Source organism: Solea solea, chromosome 5 (genome assembly GCF_958295425.1).
Source record: "Solea solea chromosome 5, fSolSol10.1, whole genome shotgun sequence".
Taxonomy (NCBI): domain Eukaryota; kingdom Metazoa; phylum Chordata; class Actinopteri; order Pleuronectiformes; family Soleidae; genus Solea; species Solea solea.
In genome coordinates, this window is record NC_081138.1 from 14,831,252 (window position 1) to 14,849,005 (window position 17,754).

Below are 17,754 nucleotides of genomic sequence, written 5' to 3' on the forward strand. Positions count from 1 at the left end.
TGTGCTTTTTCTAACTTCCAGCTGAAAGACAACTCACTCTACCATTCATCAGCTGTCCCCCTAATATTATGTGTAAGCTTTGTGGTCCTCTCCTGCTGTAGTCCATGTGTCTCAAGGTTCGATGTGTTGTGTGTTCAGAGATGCATACCAAACAAGTTTCTGTTGCCTTTCTATCATCTCAAACCATCTCAATCCTTTGACCTAATAAAAAGGCATTTCTTGCCCAATTGCCAGAAAGGCTGAATTATAGTTTTGTATCTAGTCAATATTGCTCAAAACTCTTTATGATCTAATACTAGTAATTCAATATTGTTCTCCCATAGCAGAATTGTCAGAATGATTTAAGTGCCAATCCAAGAGATTATGATCAAATCAAAACCTGAATCATTTCATTTTGCATTCATCTGTGATGCAGGGGAGGTGGCATGAATGTCTTGTTTATTAGGCCCAGTCTTCTCCATGTTGTCACATGTGCGAGTCAGTATAGAAAAAGTGAAGCATTGCTGATTCCCACTGCAATTAAAAGTGTGAGCAGCTTGAAGGAGGTAAAGAGGAAAGAGAAAAAGGAAAGATCTCTTTATCTCCAATTAATTTAAGGGATGTCTGTCTGTCATGTCCATTCCATAAAACAGGGCTTCTTCTAATCATTGACGGCAAGCTGTACACAGAGAGGTGAAATGCTGCCCTCCACCGTTCAAACTTCTTAATCACAATTCAAAGGTCCTTCATAGTTCATAATTTACTCATTTTGCATGATACAAATGGATTGTTTGACAAGATCATACTGCTACCTCACATTAAAGTCTTTTCTGGTTAAGTGTTTAAAGCTTCCTGCTACTGTTCACACACATGTGTGAGGCCACTGCTTACATAAATGATGACTCACTAATGACTGTGAATCACAAATGATTATGATAATGCCTCACAGCCTTCCACCCTCAAACACAGCGCGAGCAACACCCCTGATAGTGTAGTGAATATGTAACGGCATGTTTAATACTGCTGCTAAATCTGATGCACACATTCATGTGCCCATCAGGATGACTTGTAATACGTTAGGTGACCATTTCTCTTCTTCATTCCAGCAACATCAAGTCAAAAGTATGTGTCCAGTACTTTAGTTCACGACTAAATACACGCAAAAGTAATATACTCTCCATCAGCCTCATCTGTAACATTGTTTTTTAATGCCGTTTATGAAACCTGCAAACAATAATTTGATGTAAAATTATTATTGTGAGTTGATGTTATCTGTCTCTTCATGATTCTTTGATTTATTTGATTTTCACTTTTCCCTTTTATAGATGTTTTGTGCCTTCCAGTTGTCTAGCATATAGAAAGAGTATAATGAAAGTAGATCAGATTTCTGCCTTTAAAACAATTCTGATGAAGGTGGAAGCTAAAAAATAAAGAATTGCCTAAATGAAACTACCCAATAAACCAAATATGTAAATAATATGTAAGAGTCCTGTCAGATAACTGGAGCAATTGTTTATAAGGCGACATATATAATGTGATCATTTTCTATTAAGAATGACGTTTAGAGTTTAAAAAGCACATAATATGCACAGCCTCTCCAAACATACAAGGCATATTTATATATTTTCTTTTACAGCCAGTTGCATTCAAATGTGCAGTTTCTAAAATGCAGTGCATTGCACAATGACATGTAAACATGACAGGTTAAAGAATAAAAGCTTTGCACCATCAGCCACTGTACAACGGTGTCACGTTTCAAGTTACATTTGACTGCAAAATAACTGGTTGCAAAACGGTAAAATAATAACATTTGTGCTCATTACATTTAAAGGTTGACATTTGCATAGTGGGCGCCACATTATGCAGCTTCAGTGCAGAATAACATAGTAAAAATACATTGACCCTCAGACAGGCAGCCACACTCTGTAACAAAACAGCATGTGGATTTATAGAATACAAAATGAGGAAAGCGATTCCTTCATACTGCTTAACAGCATCAGTCCTAAGATTTGAGCATAAATGCAAGACACAGAGATTCACCACAACATGTGAGAGCATCAGTCCATAATAAGTGTTCACTGCAAGGAATGGTAGCCATTAAAAATGAATTCCCTGGTCTTCATCAGGTGTCTGTTTTCCCTCTAGCTCTTCCTGGGCATTTTATGAATATTTAGATAAACACTACAACCTTTGGAGCATCCACAGCTTTTTCTTTAGTGGGAGTATTTATACCATCTTGCTCAGCCTTCCTTGGCAGTCTGGGGCTGCCAGCAGCTTTCCGACCCATCTGAGGGGAAGCAGCAGCCAACTTGCGTTGAAGTAACGGGCTCTTCGAGCCTTTGGACTTTGTTGGTGTCAATAACGAGTCTACGACCTTTAGTGACCTCAGGCCAAGCAGACCACAGAAGTAGTTGCACTGGTGCTGCGAGACAAAGCGCTCGAAAACTTTGGGATTCCCTTCAACAGGTAGACCTTGATGCCTGCAGCGAAACACAACAAAGTCAAATACTGCGGGCCTAAACAGCAATGATGTAAATAAGCTGTAAAAGGAGGTTTTCACAATAACATATATTACGCAATACAAATATACTGACCCAGTGGACTTGACTGCAATCCCAACATTCGTGATCTTGGTGTCAACACCTGCAAAGTAAAACCATGCAATCAGTTCATTTTTCTGTGGTCTACAGTAATACCTTCACAACTGATCAGCATGCATCATGAATTTACATCTCATTAGGTCTGACACAACATTAAAGACATTCAAATTAATTTATGCTGCCCATAAATAGGTTGGCATAAGTATAATCACTTAATAATAATAATTTTGATTTCATTGCTTTAGAACAAGCCTTTTATATGTATTTTAAGCAAGGCCCTTGCTTTATAGAGGCTGCCTCTACAGTATCATGGTCATCTTCAAACACACATTTCAGGGTAAAGGTAAGTGTCACATAGCTCTGTGGAATCAGACTACCTTCTAGCCGAGTGAGTAGCAGATTGCCGTTGGTCCACTGAAAGATCCAGTGCTGCAGGGCACAGCATTTCTGCTCCGCCACAGAACCAGTCCTCATGTCTTTCTTGCCAGTGTAATCCACGTCACAGAATTTTTCATAGACTCCTGTCAGATCAGCCTCCACCGTGGCATAAGGGACGGGGTTTGCTGGTCGGTACATCAAGTAGACTGGAACCACCCTGTGTAACAAAGCAATGATGTGCATAACTTTAAAGAAGGCTCTGTTGCCCTTGTACTGTGAATAATATTTGGGATTTTATCCTTAAAGTGATTGCACTCACTCAAGCGAGGGGCCAAAGTTTTCTATCCCTCTTGCCTCTGCAGTGAAGATTTTACAATATTCACGAGCCAGGTTCTGAATTTTACACTCCTGTAAGCAGACCATTGGAGAACAGCAAAGCTCAAGTAAAGCAAAGAAAGCTCAACCTATAAAAATGTATGTGTTAAAGATGCAGTGCGTAATGTTTTTTTTGGGATTTCTGTTCAGCCTTTGGTCATTGTGAACAGAAGCAATTGGCACTTTCCACTACACAGTCCGGGCACGGCACGACACGACGCAGCACATGTTTGTTTTTGTTTTTTTGCTTTTCCATTAGTGATAGTACCTGCCACTTTTTTTAGTATCTGCTCTGACAAGGTTCCAAGCGAGCTGAGCTGAGAACCTTAGGGACTGCCGGTCACTGATTGTGTGTGTGAGCATCGTCACTGGATGAGTCATGAGCACGACATCCGACACAAGAATCAAACCGAACAATGCCGAACTGTAGATCAGTTAAAACAAAAATCTCCAATATTTAACAAGGAAATGTCTAAAATCTCAACATTTGACAGAGGAGTCTGGTGTACTGAGTCTATTGATTCAGTACACCGAAAATACCTGCTTTACAAGTCACTATGGTAATAGAAAACCATATCAAACCGTGTAGAGCCAAACCGTGCCATGACGAGCTACTGAGTGGTGGAGGAGCACCAAATGAAAAGCAATACTATCAGCCCTGGAAGTGTTTGTGTGTATACACCTGCAGAACGGGTCTATGGAGGACTGAAAGTGCCAAAATTAAATATATAAATAAATAAATACACCATTACTGTGAACTGTGAATTTCTCTGTGAGATGAATAAAGTATCTATCTATCTATCTATCTATCTAAAATGTGTCATTAATGAATTAAAATTGGAATTAAATACATAAATGTGTTAATAAATGTGTCATTTAATTAATAATTAATTAAAATACCAATTCATTTTATGTAAAAAACATATATAATTACTTCACTATTTAGTTAATTATGTCATGGTCCTGTGTTGCAGTGCATCATGAATTTATTTATCTTTATCTGTCAACCTCAGCCATCAAAGTCAGTGGGTGGATTTCTAACACCTGATTGGTTACCCTGCGCATCAAGTCACGGCAAATTGATTCCAGATAATGGATTGATGCAGAGCTAGAGCTACATTCTTATACACTGGGTTGCGCTATTCACTACGTTGGTTTCGATACTCTATCAATGGCCTGCTAACCCCAATGTTGGGACAACGTGCAAGGTGCAGGACAAGATGTCGTAAACTTGCCTGGAACTGCTGAGAGAAGCAGCTAATTTGATTGAGGAAGCTCTGAGCAGGACTCCTCTGGCTCAACAGATACCTGATGAACCATCACCAGGCATGCTACTTCAGACCAAAGCAATGGATCAGACTAGATCAGCGTTAGCCCCGCCCACTGACTTTGATGGGCGAGTTTGACAGATACAATAAATTCATGATGCACTGCAACACACAACCTTGTTGAAAAGTAATCAATTAAATAGTGAAATAATGATATATGTTTTTTACAATGAATTGGTATTTTAATGAATGAATGACACATTTAATAACACATTTATGTATTTAATTCCATGACACATCTAAGTAATTATTTAATGGTGAATTTATTTATTTAATTTTGGCACTTTCAGTCCTCCATAGGGTCAGGTGAGGACAGAAAGCATTAATCCCATCAAAATGCTGGACTACCAGAGAGACAGAGAGATAGTTGTGTGGAGCTGAGAGACTTAATCAGCAGTAAGTGAAGTCATTAGGCAATGGTTTGAATGTAATGGACATTTGTTAATATTTTTACATATGTTTTAAAGTTTCTACAAATCAATAGACATTCTATGTGGGTGGTAGGATTAACACCTTTACAGGTTGTATACAGTAAAGTATAGGAAGTCACAAGTAAATTATAAAATCAAACCTGCTTGATGATGTCCAGGTTTCTCTCTGTCAGGCAGCTTTCTCCTTTGCCTCCATAGGCGATAGGGTTGCGTACTTTAATGATACACGTATAACCAGACTCAAACACAGGCTCCAGACCATATATGACTTTTGCTCTCCAGACCTTGCGAGAGCAGCCATCGCCGATATGAGACTCCTGCATCATAATGCGACCAAATAATTTATTGCCCCACATCCCAGAGTCAGCAACACCCTTGTTGAATAACATGGGCGTCATTTCGATTTCTTCTCCAACTGTAACAACAGTAACAGATGAAACACATCACAAGTGTTACAAGACAAGCACATCGGGCTTAAAAATCAGTGACTAAAACATGTAAAGATCTTATCTTACCTCCAAGATCCTCTCGGAGGGACATTCCTGTTAAGACTGAAAAGAAAAGCCAAAAGCATTATAACCAAGTAATGCAAAGAAAAAAGTTTAGCTTATGCAAAATGTAAAATAGAGAACTACATACTTTCTGCACTAAGTAGTGTGTCTGTTGAGTCTGTGCCATATTCATTTGTAATGGAGCATCTGTAAACACCAGTGTCTCTGCATGATGCTTGTATGATGGCAAGTTTGACCTGAGTCTCGTCTCCTGCACTGAGAGAGAAAGAAAAACATTAATAAAACAAATAAACAATAACATATACAATTGCTGTTATAATTAATATGAGCCAGACTGAGTTTACCACAAATCTGAATCAACAAGTAAAATATGATTTTATGTTCCATCAAGTCATGTGAAAACCATTTTTCCCTCTTTACACTCTTACTACACTTTATGTGACATGCAGGCCATTGATATCATTGTTATTTCATTTGACGACTCACTTTCTTTTTATATGCACAATCTCCTCTTCATCTTTGTACCATTTGATTGTAGAGTCGCTGAGAACATTGAAGAACTGGCACCACAGTTTTAAGTGTCCTGAGGCATCTGCAAAGGTTTCGCCCCTGATCTTGCGAATAACTTGAGGAGCTGCAGGCAGAGACAAACACATTTTTAAGAAACCATGGCATATTCATTCTGCTATTTACCAGGTGACAGATTATCATCTACAATACATACTAAACACTGTTTGGCTATATCACAAATCCTTTACTGTATGTATTATACAACATGGCACAATAAGTGAACCTCAATTTCACTCAAATTAAATAGTACATAATACAATGTTGACAGCATATAACATCCCTACATCATTTGTTATTCAAAAACCAATTCAGAAAATCAAATTACATATTCATTACTCAACTGCCAATTCAAATGTCAACACTTTGCAAATTGTGCTGGGAACCAGTTAGAGTTAGCATTTTTAGTGTAAGTACCTGTGTGACTGTTAATGGACTAACTGTGGTTTGTAACAGGATGTAAATTATATATGTAAGGCATAAATATATACCATAAATAAATAAATAAATATATATACCATGTTGGACCAGATTTCATAAAAATACAAATTTGGTTATATGTACAGGAAATAGGGTAAATACAACTAAACTATATATAGAGAGAAAAAATATGTATAGAGATTTTCATTTGTCAGCCTGATAAACTTGTGATGAGTGAGAAACTGAGGTGAAAAAACTTGAGTCAGTGATTTGTCTGTAAATAACTGAACACTGCGACTGAAGTGTGGTTATGACGCAGAAGCACAACATCTGCATAATCGTAGTTAAGAGTGTGTAACTGGCTACAGCACGTGTTTAACCAACTGGTGTAGAACTAGATCAATAAATTCTCGTAGTAAGTCCACATATTTTTGTGTGCATCAGTAAATAAAGTGTACAAGGTGATGAGAAAACAGAGTTCAGAGACTCCAAACCTTTGGGAACTGTGGTATCCAATTACAGAATATGCAACTGATATAGTTAGTGTTTGTTTTACAATAAACAATATTGTCTTTTTTTTTTTTTTTAAAGTCCCAAATGTTCATATGTCCTCAGAAATGACTTTCTTTCTGAACCATATCTGTGTATCTGTGTGACTTTGGTTCTATTCTGAGGACCGTGTGACTCATGTCTACCAGGTGACTATTAGCATGCTCTGATATCTACTATAGTGTCTAATCTAATACTGATATATTAGGAGTTTTACCTTTGAATGGGTCATGCTTGATCTTCTCAGTAGGTTTCTCCTCAGTGGGCCGGTCGTGGATCTTCTCTGTGGACTGCTGGCTTGGAGGTTGAGCCTCCACTGTAGTCTTCCTCCTGTTCAGGAGCGGAGAACGCCTTTCCACAGGAGAGGTTCTCTCACCAGGAGGCTGGAGTAGAGGTGATCGCCGAGACAGGCTTGGAGACGTAGAGGGGGTCACAGGACTTACAGAAAGCTTGCTGCTCGGGGTAGAAACCTCTTTTTTCTGATCCTGGTTATCAGCAGGTGATGTGGCCTCTGTGGCCTCGGTGGCTTCTGTGGCCTCATCAGGTTTGGCCTTGGGCACTAGGATTTTGCGGCGGGCACCAGAGGCCAGCTCTTGTGGGGTAGCAGAGGGAATAGGGGAAACACAGTTTCTTTTCTTTAACAATGGACTAGCCTCAAGTGTTGGATTGGTTAAGGAGTCATTCCTTGAATATTCCTCAACCATAGAGCTGTCTGACTGAAGAACCTGAGGAGTTTTCTCTGGTGTTTCCAGAGTAAATACACTTTGAGCGGGAAACTTTTGCAAATTCCTTGGAGAAACTGTGTCTTTCATTTTGCACTGATCGAAAGGTATTGCAAAATCATTTTCAGTTTCCCTTCCAGTTTTACCATTGAGTTTAATTTCCGGATCAAATTCCATATCCATATCTTTTCCTTGAACAGGTTTATCTTGGGTGTGCTTCGGAACAGCTTCTTTTGATTCCTGACGACTAGCCTTTAGAGAACTCCCAGATCCTTGGCTGGCAACTCCAGATGGTTGTGTGTTTCTATCCTTACAAGTTGAGGGAAGATATGTATCTTTGCCACTTTGACTCTCAGTGAGCGTTACAGCAGGTTGATCTATCAAAGGAACCAGATGTGATGCTCCAGTTTTCTGGTTAATATCAACATCGTCATTATTCTTTTGAAGTCCTGTAGTTTCTTTAACAAGATCTTTTTCTGAAGAATGAACAGACTTAACGTGCAATGAAGTTTGACTTTGAGTCAGAATTGGTTCTTGATCAAATAGATTTAGTTGACGATATACCTCCATAAGTGTTGCCTTTATGGTCATAGGAGGAGCTTCAGCAGTGATGGTCTCAGGTATCGACTTCTTCACTTCAGTCCTTAATCCCCGACGTGTCTCTGCAGCAGTTGTTGTTAGTTCTTGTACAAAGTCACCATGAAATGGTACAGTGGGCACAGTATTATCTACTGAAAGCTCAAGTGCTTTTATTTGTGATCTCAGAAGTTCAGCTACAGATATGACTTTTGACACAGGTTTTGTAATTTCTTTGAAGTCTACAGTTTGCTCCTGTGTGTTTACATGCTCTGGATTATTTTTTAGATGTGGCATAGCAGTGTCTGATATATTTGACTTCATGTTCTGCAGTTTGGAACAACTTTCTTCAGCCAATTTTGACGATGGCTCCTTCTTCTCTTCACAAGACACTTCCACAGTGACAGTGTCGTTGTTATCCACTGCATCTCTGGCCTTTTCAACCACACGTGGAGCCGCAGTTTCAATCTCCATCTCAACTACATGATTTGGAGCCATGTTGTCGGCCTTCATTAATAACTCACCTTCCTTGTTACTCTTAACCTTGTCATCAACCTGCATTCTCGTCCCTTCAACAGCTTTCATAGTCGGATCAACTTGGCTTTGCAGTGTCGGTGGTGAAATGTTAAATTCATGGTTGGTCTCAAGGTTTTCCATGGGTGACTTCTGTCGGTCTCTAAAAAAGACTGGATGGCTTTCATGTGATTCCCTGGAATGATCCCGTTTGTCCCGTGTAATATTGTCAAGAGCGACTTTTCCTGTTTTTTGTCGTGGCGACACATCCATCTTACACTTGTCGAGTGGAATCTTAAGGTCGGCAGGTGCATCAGGCCGTTCCATCTTTGTATGTGCTTGTGTAACCTTGGGACGGAACACAAACAGATGTTTACAAGTTGTAAATACTTAGTCCCTTATCCCTCGCTATGCAACACATGGAAAAGCACATACAATTTAACAAACAGCAACAGTGTAACCAGCAACAAACAGAGGAAGGAATGGTAAGACATGAGAGGAAAAAGAAACGTATGAGCCAGAGAAAAGATATAGTTCGTAAGTCAATTGGTAATATGGGAAAATCAGAAAATCTATATTTTGAAAGGTTCAAAAGCTTGAACAGTTGCTATATTTGTTATTGACAGATTGAAGATGCTTGTAGACAAATCTGAGGACACTGACTTGGAAAAAGTAAAAACACGTGTCAGTACTGACTGACAGTTTCAGGGATGGAGTGATTGCCTGTGGTCATCTGTTGCATATGAAAGAAGCACGTCTCATCTAATGAGACAAGCTCAGGGCAAACAAATTTAGCCTCCAACTATCTTTTAATTGTGCCTCAAATGGCAACAACATAACTGACTTTAAAATGTTTAGCTTTTACAGTTTTAAATCTTAAGTTAAAATACCTCAAACTGTGTGTCTGCTTGTTTCCCTTCGTGCTGAGATGGTATTTGACTCTACCCCAGGAAGGAATGCAAATAATTTTAAGAGACACACAAGCTATGCAGTGTTTTATCTCAGGTCTCAGTGTTGTCAGCACTGAGACATGCAGCTGAGGTCTGGATGACTGCATAAGCGCTGTAAAATAAATGTTCACAATTCTATAGTATTATTACAAAAACATACAATAAAATAAAGAGTTCACTTATTTTACATTATGTTACACAGTTAACAACAGTCATTTCTAAAGGAATAGTTTGAAAGTCTAGGATGATACTTTCTGGGGGGAAGTTCCAGAGTTAGATTATGAGGTCAAAATATTTTGAATATTTGCAGATTAAATATACTGTGAGTCAACAGCCAGCAGCCAATTGGTTTAAAATAGCACAAAGGTGGTTATACGTAGTCTGGCTTTATCCAAGAGTAACATATCCTAACCACAAAATGCTTGTAAAAAAAGTTAATAAAAAGTGAAACAAAAACAATTAAAATTGTTTTATTAAAGTGTTAAACTAATCAATTGCTGCTTAGCTGTATTTCAAATCCATCAATGTGCAGTCACGCAACAATAGTAAAGTGTCTCAGTAAGTTATTAGGCCACTGTGTGCTGCCAGAACAGATTCAGTGCACTTTGGCATTGATGCTTCAAGTTTGTGGAGTATCATCCTCTAAAGGATATTAATTCATTTAGTGTTTTGGTGATGATGCCATGTCAGTCCAAAGTCTCAGGGCTGAGATCTAATGACATCAAACCTGTCACACCCTGGATAGAAGCCATATCCGGTTTCTCCACACATTCTTTGGGTTTTCCTTAAATTTATCACCTGTCTGTAGCTTTTTTAACTGTCAGCATGTGCGTCATTTCATGCCTGACACACAGCAGAGAATACTTGTTATATTGCTGTAATTGCTATAAATAGCTCTGTGATGCTTGTGCCACTGATGAGGCCCATGTTGGCAGCACAAAACACTGATGAGCTCATGCGAAGGCGCTCACTCACCTCACTGGGCAGAAGTGGCTTATTCTCAGACACACTCTTCAGACAGGGACTCGTTTCCTTCTTTGACAGTTGATCTCCAGCCTGTTCGCGGGGACGCTCAGACGAAGAGGCCCTGCTACCATACTGTGTGTTCACTGACTTGAGGTCAGCTCTAGCTAACGGTCCAGCAGGGGACTTATCTGGCCTCTCACCAATATCCATGGCGGCAGCATTGTCAGTTTTTTTAATGCCCTCCTTTAATTTGCTTAGGCGCGTTGAATCAATACTCGTCCTTGGCTGTGATGAGGTATGGTTTGGGTAAAGATTAAGAAATCGTTTCCGCTTTTCTAAGTTTGCCTCAGTGTCTTTGTGTCCACCCCCATTCCCGACTTTTTTAACGTGATTGCCTTCAGTTCCTGACACACGCAGATCTTCAGGTGTAAAAACAGTAGGAGATACTGTGAGCTGCTCAGTCTGCATCTCCGCAGCATCATGTGTTGCTGATGTCCCATGTTGTTCTCTTACATTTCTAGAGCCTGAATCCACAATCCGTGATCCAGACTTCTTCTCTACTTTAATTATTTCTTCTGAAGTCCCCTTAGACTTTATTGAATCTGTGCAGGTTTCATCTTTTGCTCCTCTGACCTCAGATGGCTTCTCCCTTAGTGTATCTGCTTTTGAAAATTTTGCATTAGAAATTTTAATCTTCTTCTTGACAAAGGGTGTTTTGGGTTGGTGTGAAGTGAACATTTTCTGGGCAGTGTCATTTATGTGTGTCCCCGCCTTGTTTCCATTTTCATTCACAACTTGTCCATTAGTCACAGGCTTCTCCTCGACCCTCTCCTCAGTGGCCTTCTGTAGCCTGACCTCAGTCTCTATAGCCACGGCCTGATGACTCTCCTCATGACTCTCATCCTCCATGGAGCTAGGCGTGCTGAGAAAGGCTTCCATTGTGGAGCGGCGTTTCCTCTGTGTCCGGTCTGGACTGATGGTTCGTAATGGCTCCTGGTTTTCTTTACCTGTTGTTTCCTTGCGCTGGTGGTCAGCCTTTTGTTTGAGCTTTGCAAAGTAGCGCTGATGGATCTTGAACTCGTTCATTTCACCCACCTCCAGAACCCCAGAGCAGGACACAATGCCTTTACTGTTGATGGCTGAAGCCTGGTAAATAGCTGCGTCCTCCACAGTGCAACTGCAGAAACAAAACCAAATCAAACCTTAAATGACAATTCATTTAAATATGCCAAGCAGAATATATTACAGAATAACAGGTTGATGATTTTGGTCTAGAGCAGTACAATTTTAGTGTTTTGAAACATATTTACTTGTAAATGTGCAGGGAATGGTTTTGCCCATTGCGGAATATTTCATATTTAGGAAGTCCACAGTATCTGTCCAACTGCATATCATCCTTATACCAAGTCAGTTGGGGGACAGGGTGTCCTGAAAAAAAAGGATCAACAGGCAAAGTGTTCCAGGATATCCGGACTTGGATGATTAAACGATTACAAAACATACAGTTACAAAAGTAGTTGTTTAGTTTTTATTTATTTCAAGGAGCTTTGTTATTAAGTCTTAATTATGCAGATGCTCGTTAAATGTGAAAATCAAATGATTTTCAGTGTATTTTTGGAGATAAAACATTATTTGTGGATTCACTTATAAGTTGTTAACTTCTTTAAAAAATGTGTATTAATGCGTACTGTTTCATTATGTTGCACAAAATTTGGATATGAAGGTGTGTTTACCTGTGACCACACATGAGAATTTGACAGTGCAATTCTCCGACACAGCTTTGGACTTGAGGGTTGTTTCAAAGGACGGCTGTGTTTCCTCAGTTAACAGAGCCATCACACTGCAGAAAGTGCTCCTGTGCAGGACAAGGGAGAGATGATCCATTCGGTAAATGAGTAACATTTTGATTCCAAACATATGGATTAAAATCAGCAGATGTGTGAGTAGACCCTGCACGGAGATGGTTAGTTATGATTGAGCATGCTGGGAAAAAAACCATTAACTAAACTAAAAGTCAACTCTGGAGGGAACAGCATGCATGAATCAATGCCTTTCATTAATATATTTATATACGCATCATCTCTGGATATAGATATTTTTTTCATAAATCATTGGTGCAGAACAGATTAACATTTGAAACCTCACTTCATTCGAGAAGTCTCATCAGTCCAAATGAAATTAATCACTGAAATGAAAAACATAGCTTTAAATAGAATGGTTTACAATATAGAGCAATTATAGCATTAGGAAGTGCAGAAGCAGAAGAAGTCCACACATGCATTTCACAAAGCATCACAATGAACAGATGAAGGCTTGCATGCATGTACTACAAGAGCAGTACTGCCGTGCTTATATTCTGTGCGGTTGATCCACGTCTGGTGTTGACATCCACGTCAGTGTTGGGTCACCGCACAGTGTAAGGACACGATACACTTCACTGCATGTTCCTCATGATTAAGCACAGAAAATAAGACACTAATGCTGAAGACAGTCACACTTAGAATTAATTGCACGGTTAAGTTTAAGCACTTCTTTCTGCAGCTTATGTTGACGGAATTCAAAGCTGACTTTGTTTTTGTGTATGATGATTTTTGTTGTCGTTTGAAAAGTTGATTTTCTAATAACAAATTGGCACTTATTCCTCAGCTTCCTCACGATTATTGTACAGTGAAATTACCGAGTATAGAGAAAAATACAAACTAATCGGGAATATTCAGATAGTTGCACTGTACCACTGCCTCAAAAATACTTTTGAATTCAAAGAATCCTTCCGTTCCCACTGATTTGTGTGTTGTGAAAGAGGAAGAGCCTTTGTTTCCATGCAGAAGCTGTTGTCAGTGTATCACTTGATTTAAACTGGGCCCATGATGCGTAACAGAGATGCTGTTCTTAATCAGCAGTTTATCTCAACTCCGGTGACCATGGCAACAAACAGAGTAATAACAGGCCACATACTTTCATCCCAAATCTGTACCTGTTTTCTGGCCTCAAGTTAGAGATGTAGCTGCAGCCACTCGGCCGGCTATTCCCACTGCCGTTATCCCCATTGCTGGACCTTCCATTCAAAGACGTGGAGCGTGTTGTTGTCCTTCGTGAACCCATTTTCCATCCAATCAAGGGATGCCAAAAGGGGGGAAAAAAAAGTTTGCGTTGTCACCTTTTGGGAGGGTTCCTGGGAAAATAATATAAACACATGGAGCAAAAGATGATATATTACATTTAAAATAAAAAGAAGAGAAGGTATATGCTGTTCTTGTGTGAAGTTAACTCACCGCTCACAAGGTCCTTTCCCTCCTTTGACAGATACCCCACTGCACTGAGCTAAGGCGCTGCAATTTCCAATCAAACATGAGCATGCGGAAGCTGCTGGACTATTTTTAGTTGGCCTGCAAATAGGCACAAGAGCACATCATACTTTCCGAAACTTTTACTTTGCTTTTGGACTATTATTATTATCATTATCATACACACACATATACATTTTATATATCAATTGTATTGTAAAAAAAAAAAGTCTGTGTGGAAGCAAGAGAAACAAAACAATCCTGTTGAAGAGAAAAGTTCCACAGTACTCGAACGTCAAATACAAGGTCATCCTGGATTTGGTGCTTCCCTCAAAATAGGTGGAGAAAACAAAGTGTTTTCCTCTTCTGGCACTAATGTGTGACATAGGCCCAGAGAAAATGACAGGAGACACTTGTGACCAGTTGATAGCTTCTCACACTGTCTAGCTCAGTACGTACACAGACAATAATAAAGGATCATGTGATTCTGTCGCACATTTTTATCACTCATTCACGAACACAAGCTTCTGATCCAGAAACTGTGTTATTAAAACTGTGTCCATCTATTCTCTCCCAGGTGACTAAAACCATACATACATGACATAATTAAAAATATTTTAGTTTATTTGTCAGTTTTTTTGCTGTTGTTGGTTTTCATTGTTTTATGTATCTTTAAAGTTGTGTTTTCTTCTCTTTCTTTTTTCTTTTTTTAAATTACATTTAGGGCTTATATACTCATTATCCGCTGTGTTACTGTGTATAAGCGGAATATGATAAAACAAATTTCAAACCAAAAAAAAGGGAAAGTGCAGTGTTTATAATAAACACAAGATGGTGGCTTATCAGAGCTTCTCTGACATGCATTGTCCTGAATGACAATTGCAGTAGATCCCCAGAGGCAAAGCAATAGGAATAGAACAGCCTTATATAGGCAGATCCCACTGAATGCCAAAGAGCTATGGGCTCTTATCTTTATGCAGGCATGCAGGCATGTATACACACACACACACACACACAGTGATCAGCTGCTTTTCTTTGTAATATACAGGTGTTGTTATAAGGTGGGGAAAAAACATCATCAACACCATCTTGTTTTGTTTGTTTCTTTGTTGAGAACAACAAGCAAACCTTCCGCCTCATCTATGAACTGATACTCCCCGAACCTGCAGCGTGAACGACAGACACATGTGAATCACAGTCTCACTAAATGACTGAGTACTCGTTAAATCAAGTTCAAATATATCAATTGGAATTATATTTCATGTTACCACATGCGCTTGTCATATTTCACATGCCTGTGTGCCCTCTGTTCAGCTATTTAAATGTTTCAGTGCCATCCATTCATCCACGTCCGTAAACCCCACACTTACCACATTTCCAGTCAGGGAGGTGATTCACTGACTGGACATGACAAACGTGATTAATGGAATGGAATTCACAGTAGATATTTTTATGTACATTGACAGAACTTTAATTCTCCAACTAAATAAATGTGACTTTTCACATTAGATTCCACAAGTGATTCCTTTAACAGACGCACATATACAGTGTACACACTCGTGACAGACATGTATGAGTTGGAGCGGTGTATGTGTGATAGGCTGCCAGCTCCATGTGAGGCGGCAGGAAAACACAGTTGCCTCACTGCGGTGTAGATATTCTGGACGGGGTGTGCAGAGAGAGATCAAAGCACACTGGAGTGTGGAAACACCACAGAGACAGACAGACAGACAGACAGTGTCGTGACTTTGGATATGAGTGAATCCCCCCCCTCATATGAATAAACTCCGCATGGTTTGAGAGCAATGATCACATGCTGAACCACAGGTATGAAAACACAGAAGTATAATAATCACTGTCACTATCTGAACAATATCTCTCCAAACCTGAAGATGGAGTTTCTGTGTGTGTGTGTGGGGGGGGGGGGGGGGGCATGATTTTGTCATTGCATGCTCATTGCCTCATGCTTTGCTAAGTATAGCCCTTGTAAAATCCCTTTTGTGGCTTAGTCACAGAGTTGACAGTTACAGCTACAGTTAATGCTCACTGAGATTACTATACATTGGGCTTTGTCTTTTGCATATATAATTGTACAGTATGCAGTAAGTGTGGCAATGGACACAGCCAGTTTTGTTGTTCAGGTGTGTGTGTGTGTACCTCTCTGGGCATAAACACTGACTTCGTTAGGACCAGTTGTCCTCATCCTGACCAAAACCTGGCCCTAGTAAGACAGAACCTCATATCTGAGGAACTGGTCACATTTAGGACTAAGATTTGAATTGACGTTGGGTTAAGGTTAAGCAATTCATGGATACGCTTTGTTTAGACAAAGCATCAGTGCAGTGTCTTAAGAAGAATAGCTGTGCAAACGTGTGTCCTTGTTTTTGTCAACTACTTATTTTCATTACAGCATTTCATTTCCAGCTCCATGGACATCCAGTTAAGTGTCCTTCCAGTGTGTGGTTGAGAACCCTTTCCTTAACCCTTTCTCTTGTCTGTCTGCATTTCCTGTTATGTCATTATCTGAAAGCTAACATTGTGTTGTTTTTGCTGTAGTCTTTCCAGTCTACTTTCTATCTGATGTTACTTTTAGCAGATGTGACCGAAGGGGCACACCTGTCTTCAGTCAGCCAAGAATGACTATCACTGTGGTTTGAATTGTCTGTGCAACTAAACAGGCACAGCTTATTTGTGATATGCAGGTGTTGTGTGTCTGTATCTACACTCACAAAAAGCAGCCAGACAACTCGTAACGTTATGTTGAATGACAGCTCTATTCTGTGCTGGTCAACAATCAAAGCATAGAATTCAAGTGGTTAAGTGGACATGTTCACAGATGTTGTGGTAATCTTCAGTCAATGGTGATGAAAACTTGAACTGACTTACTTTAAGCCAAGAGAGTCTGTAATGTAACTTAATGAAAAACAGTTTCTTACAAATGATGCTCCCTCTGGTCTTGAAAAGGCACAGAAAGAATCTTTTTTCAATTCTTCAAACTGGTAAAATTAGAAATGAGCAAAATGGACATTAACGGTTTGATGTTGCTGCCCGTGAGGTAAATAAGCTTTGTATAAATCACTACTATTTAAGCTGCATGAAACACCAGCTGCACAGGAACACACTGTTCTAATCCAACTATGACAGCACCCAGATCCAAGATGGTGTGAGTGGTGAGGTGCTGACAAAACCGGCAGGGAGGGAGCAGTGGACAAACAGAGGTCAAGGCAGTTACGGCTGTGATTCTGGGGCTTATGTCACTACAAGATTTTATAGGTCTGGAATTGCCGAATTCATTGTGGCATGTCAACTTTTAAATCCCTCACTGCATGCGAGGAAAAAAAAACACAGCAAACAAAGCTGTTACATGATTTTAGTCCACATGGAGTTGTTTGTGTCCGATATGTTCTCTGGTTGTGTCTCAAGAGTTCCACAACAGAGAAGCGGAGTGCCAAGTGTCATCCCCCCCCACCCCCCCACCCCAAAAAACTCACCCATACACATGCACAGTTGGACAGCAGACTGTTTTGATGTTTGACACGTCTCTGTGGAAACTGAGCCTGGCTTTGTACGGCCGATGCTGAGGCTGTGACATCATCTTCTGTAT

General features: G+C 39.7%; 1 protein-coding gene across 1 annotated transcript; it reads right to left on the reverse strand.

Moving 5' to 3' along the window:
* Positions 1-969: 969 nt before the first annotated feature.
* LOC131459988 (alpha-protein kinase 3-like) lies at positions 970-17,717 on the reverse strand. Its single transcript, XM_058630200.1, is given in 15 exon segments — positions 970-2,459; positions 2,574-2,622; positions 2,957-3,174; positions 3,277-3,365; positions 5,232-5,506; positions 5,607-5,642; positions 5,731-5,858; positions 6,090-6,237; positions 7,357-9,298; positions 10,876-12,043; positions 12,177-12,294; positions 12,600-12,721; positions 13,841-14,038; positions 14,146-14,252; positions 17,642-17,717. Coding segments are annotated over 14 exon segments (4,878 nt in total). The 5' UTR covers positions 14,223-14,252; positions 17,642-17,717; the 3' UTR covers positions 970-2,149.
* Positions 17,718-17,754: the final 37 nt, after the last annotated feature.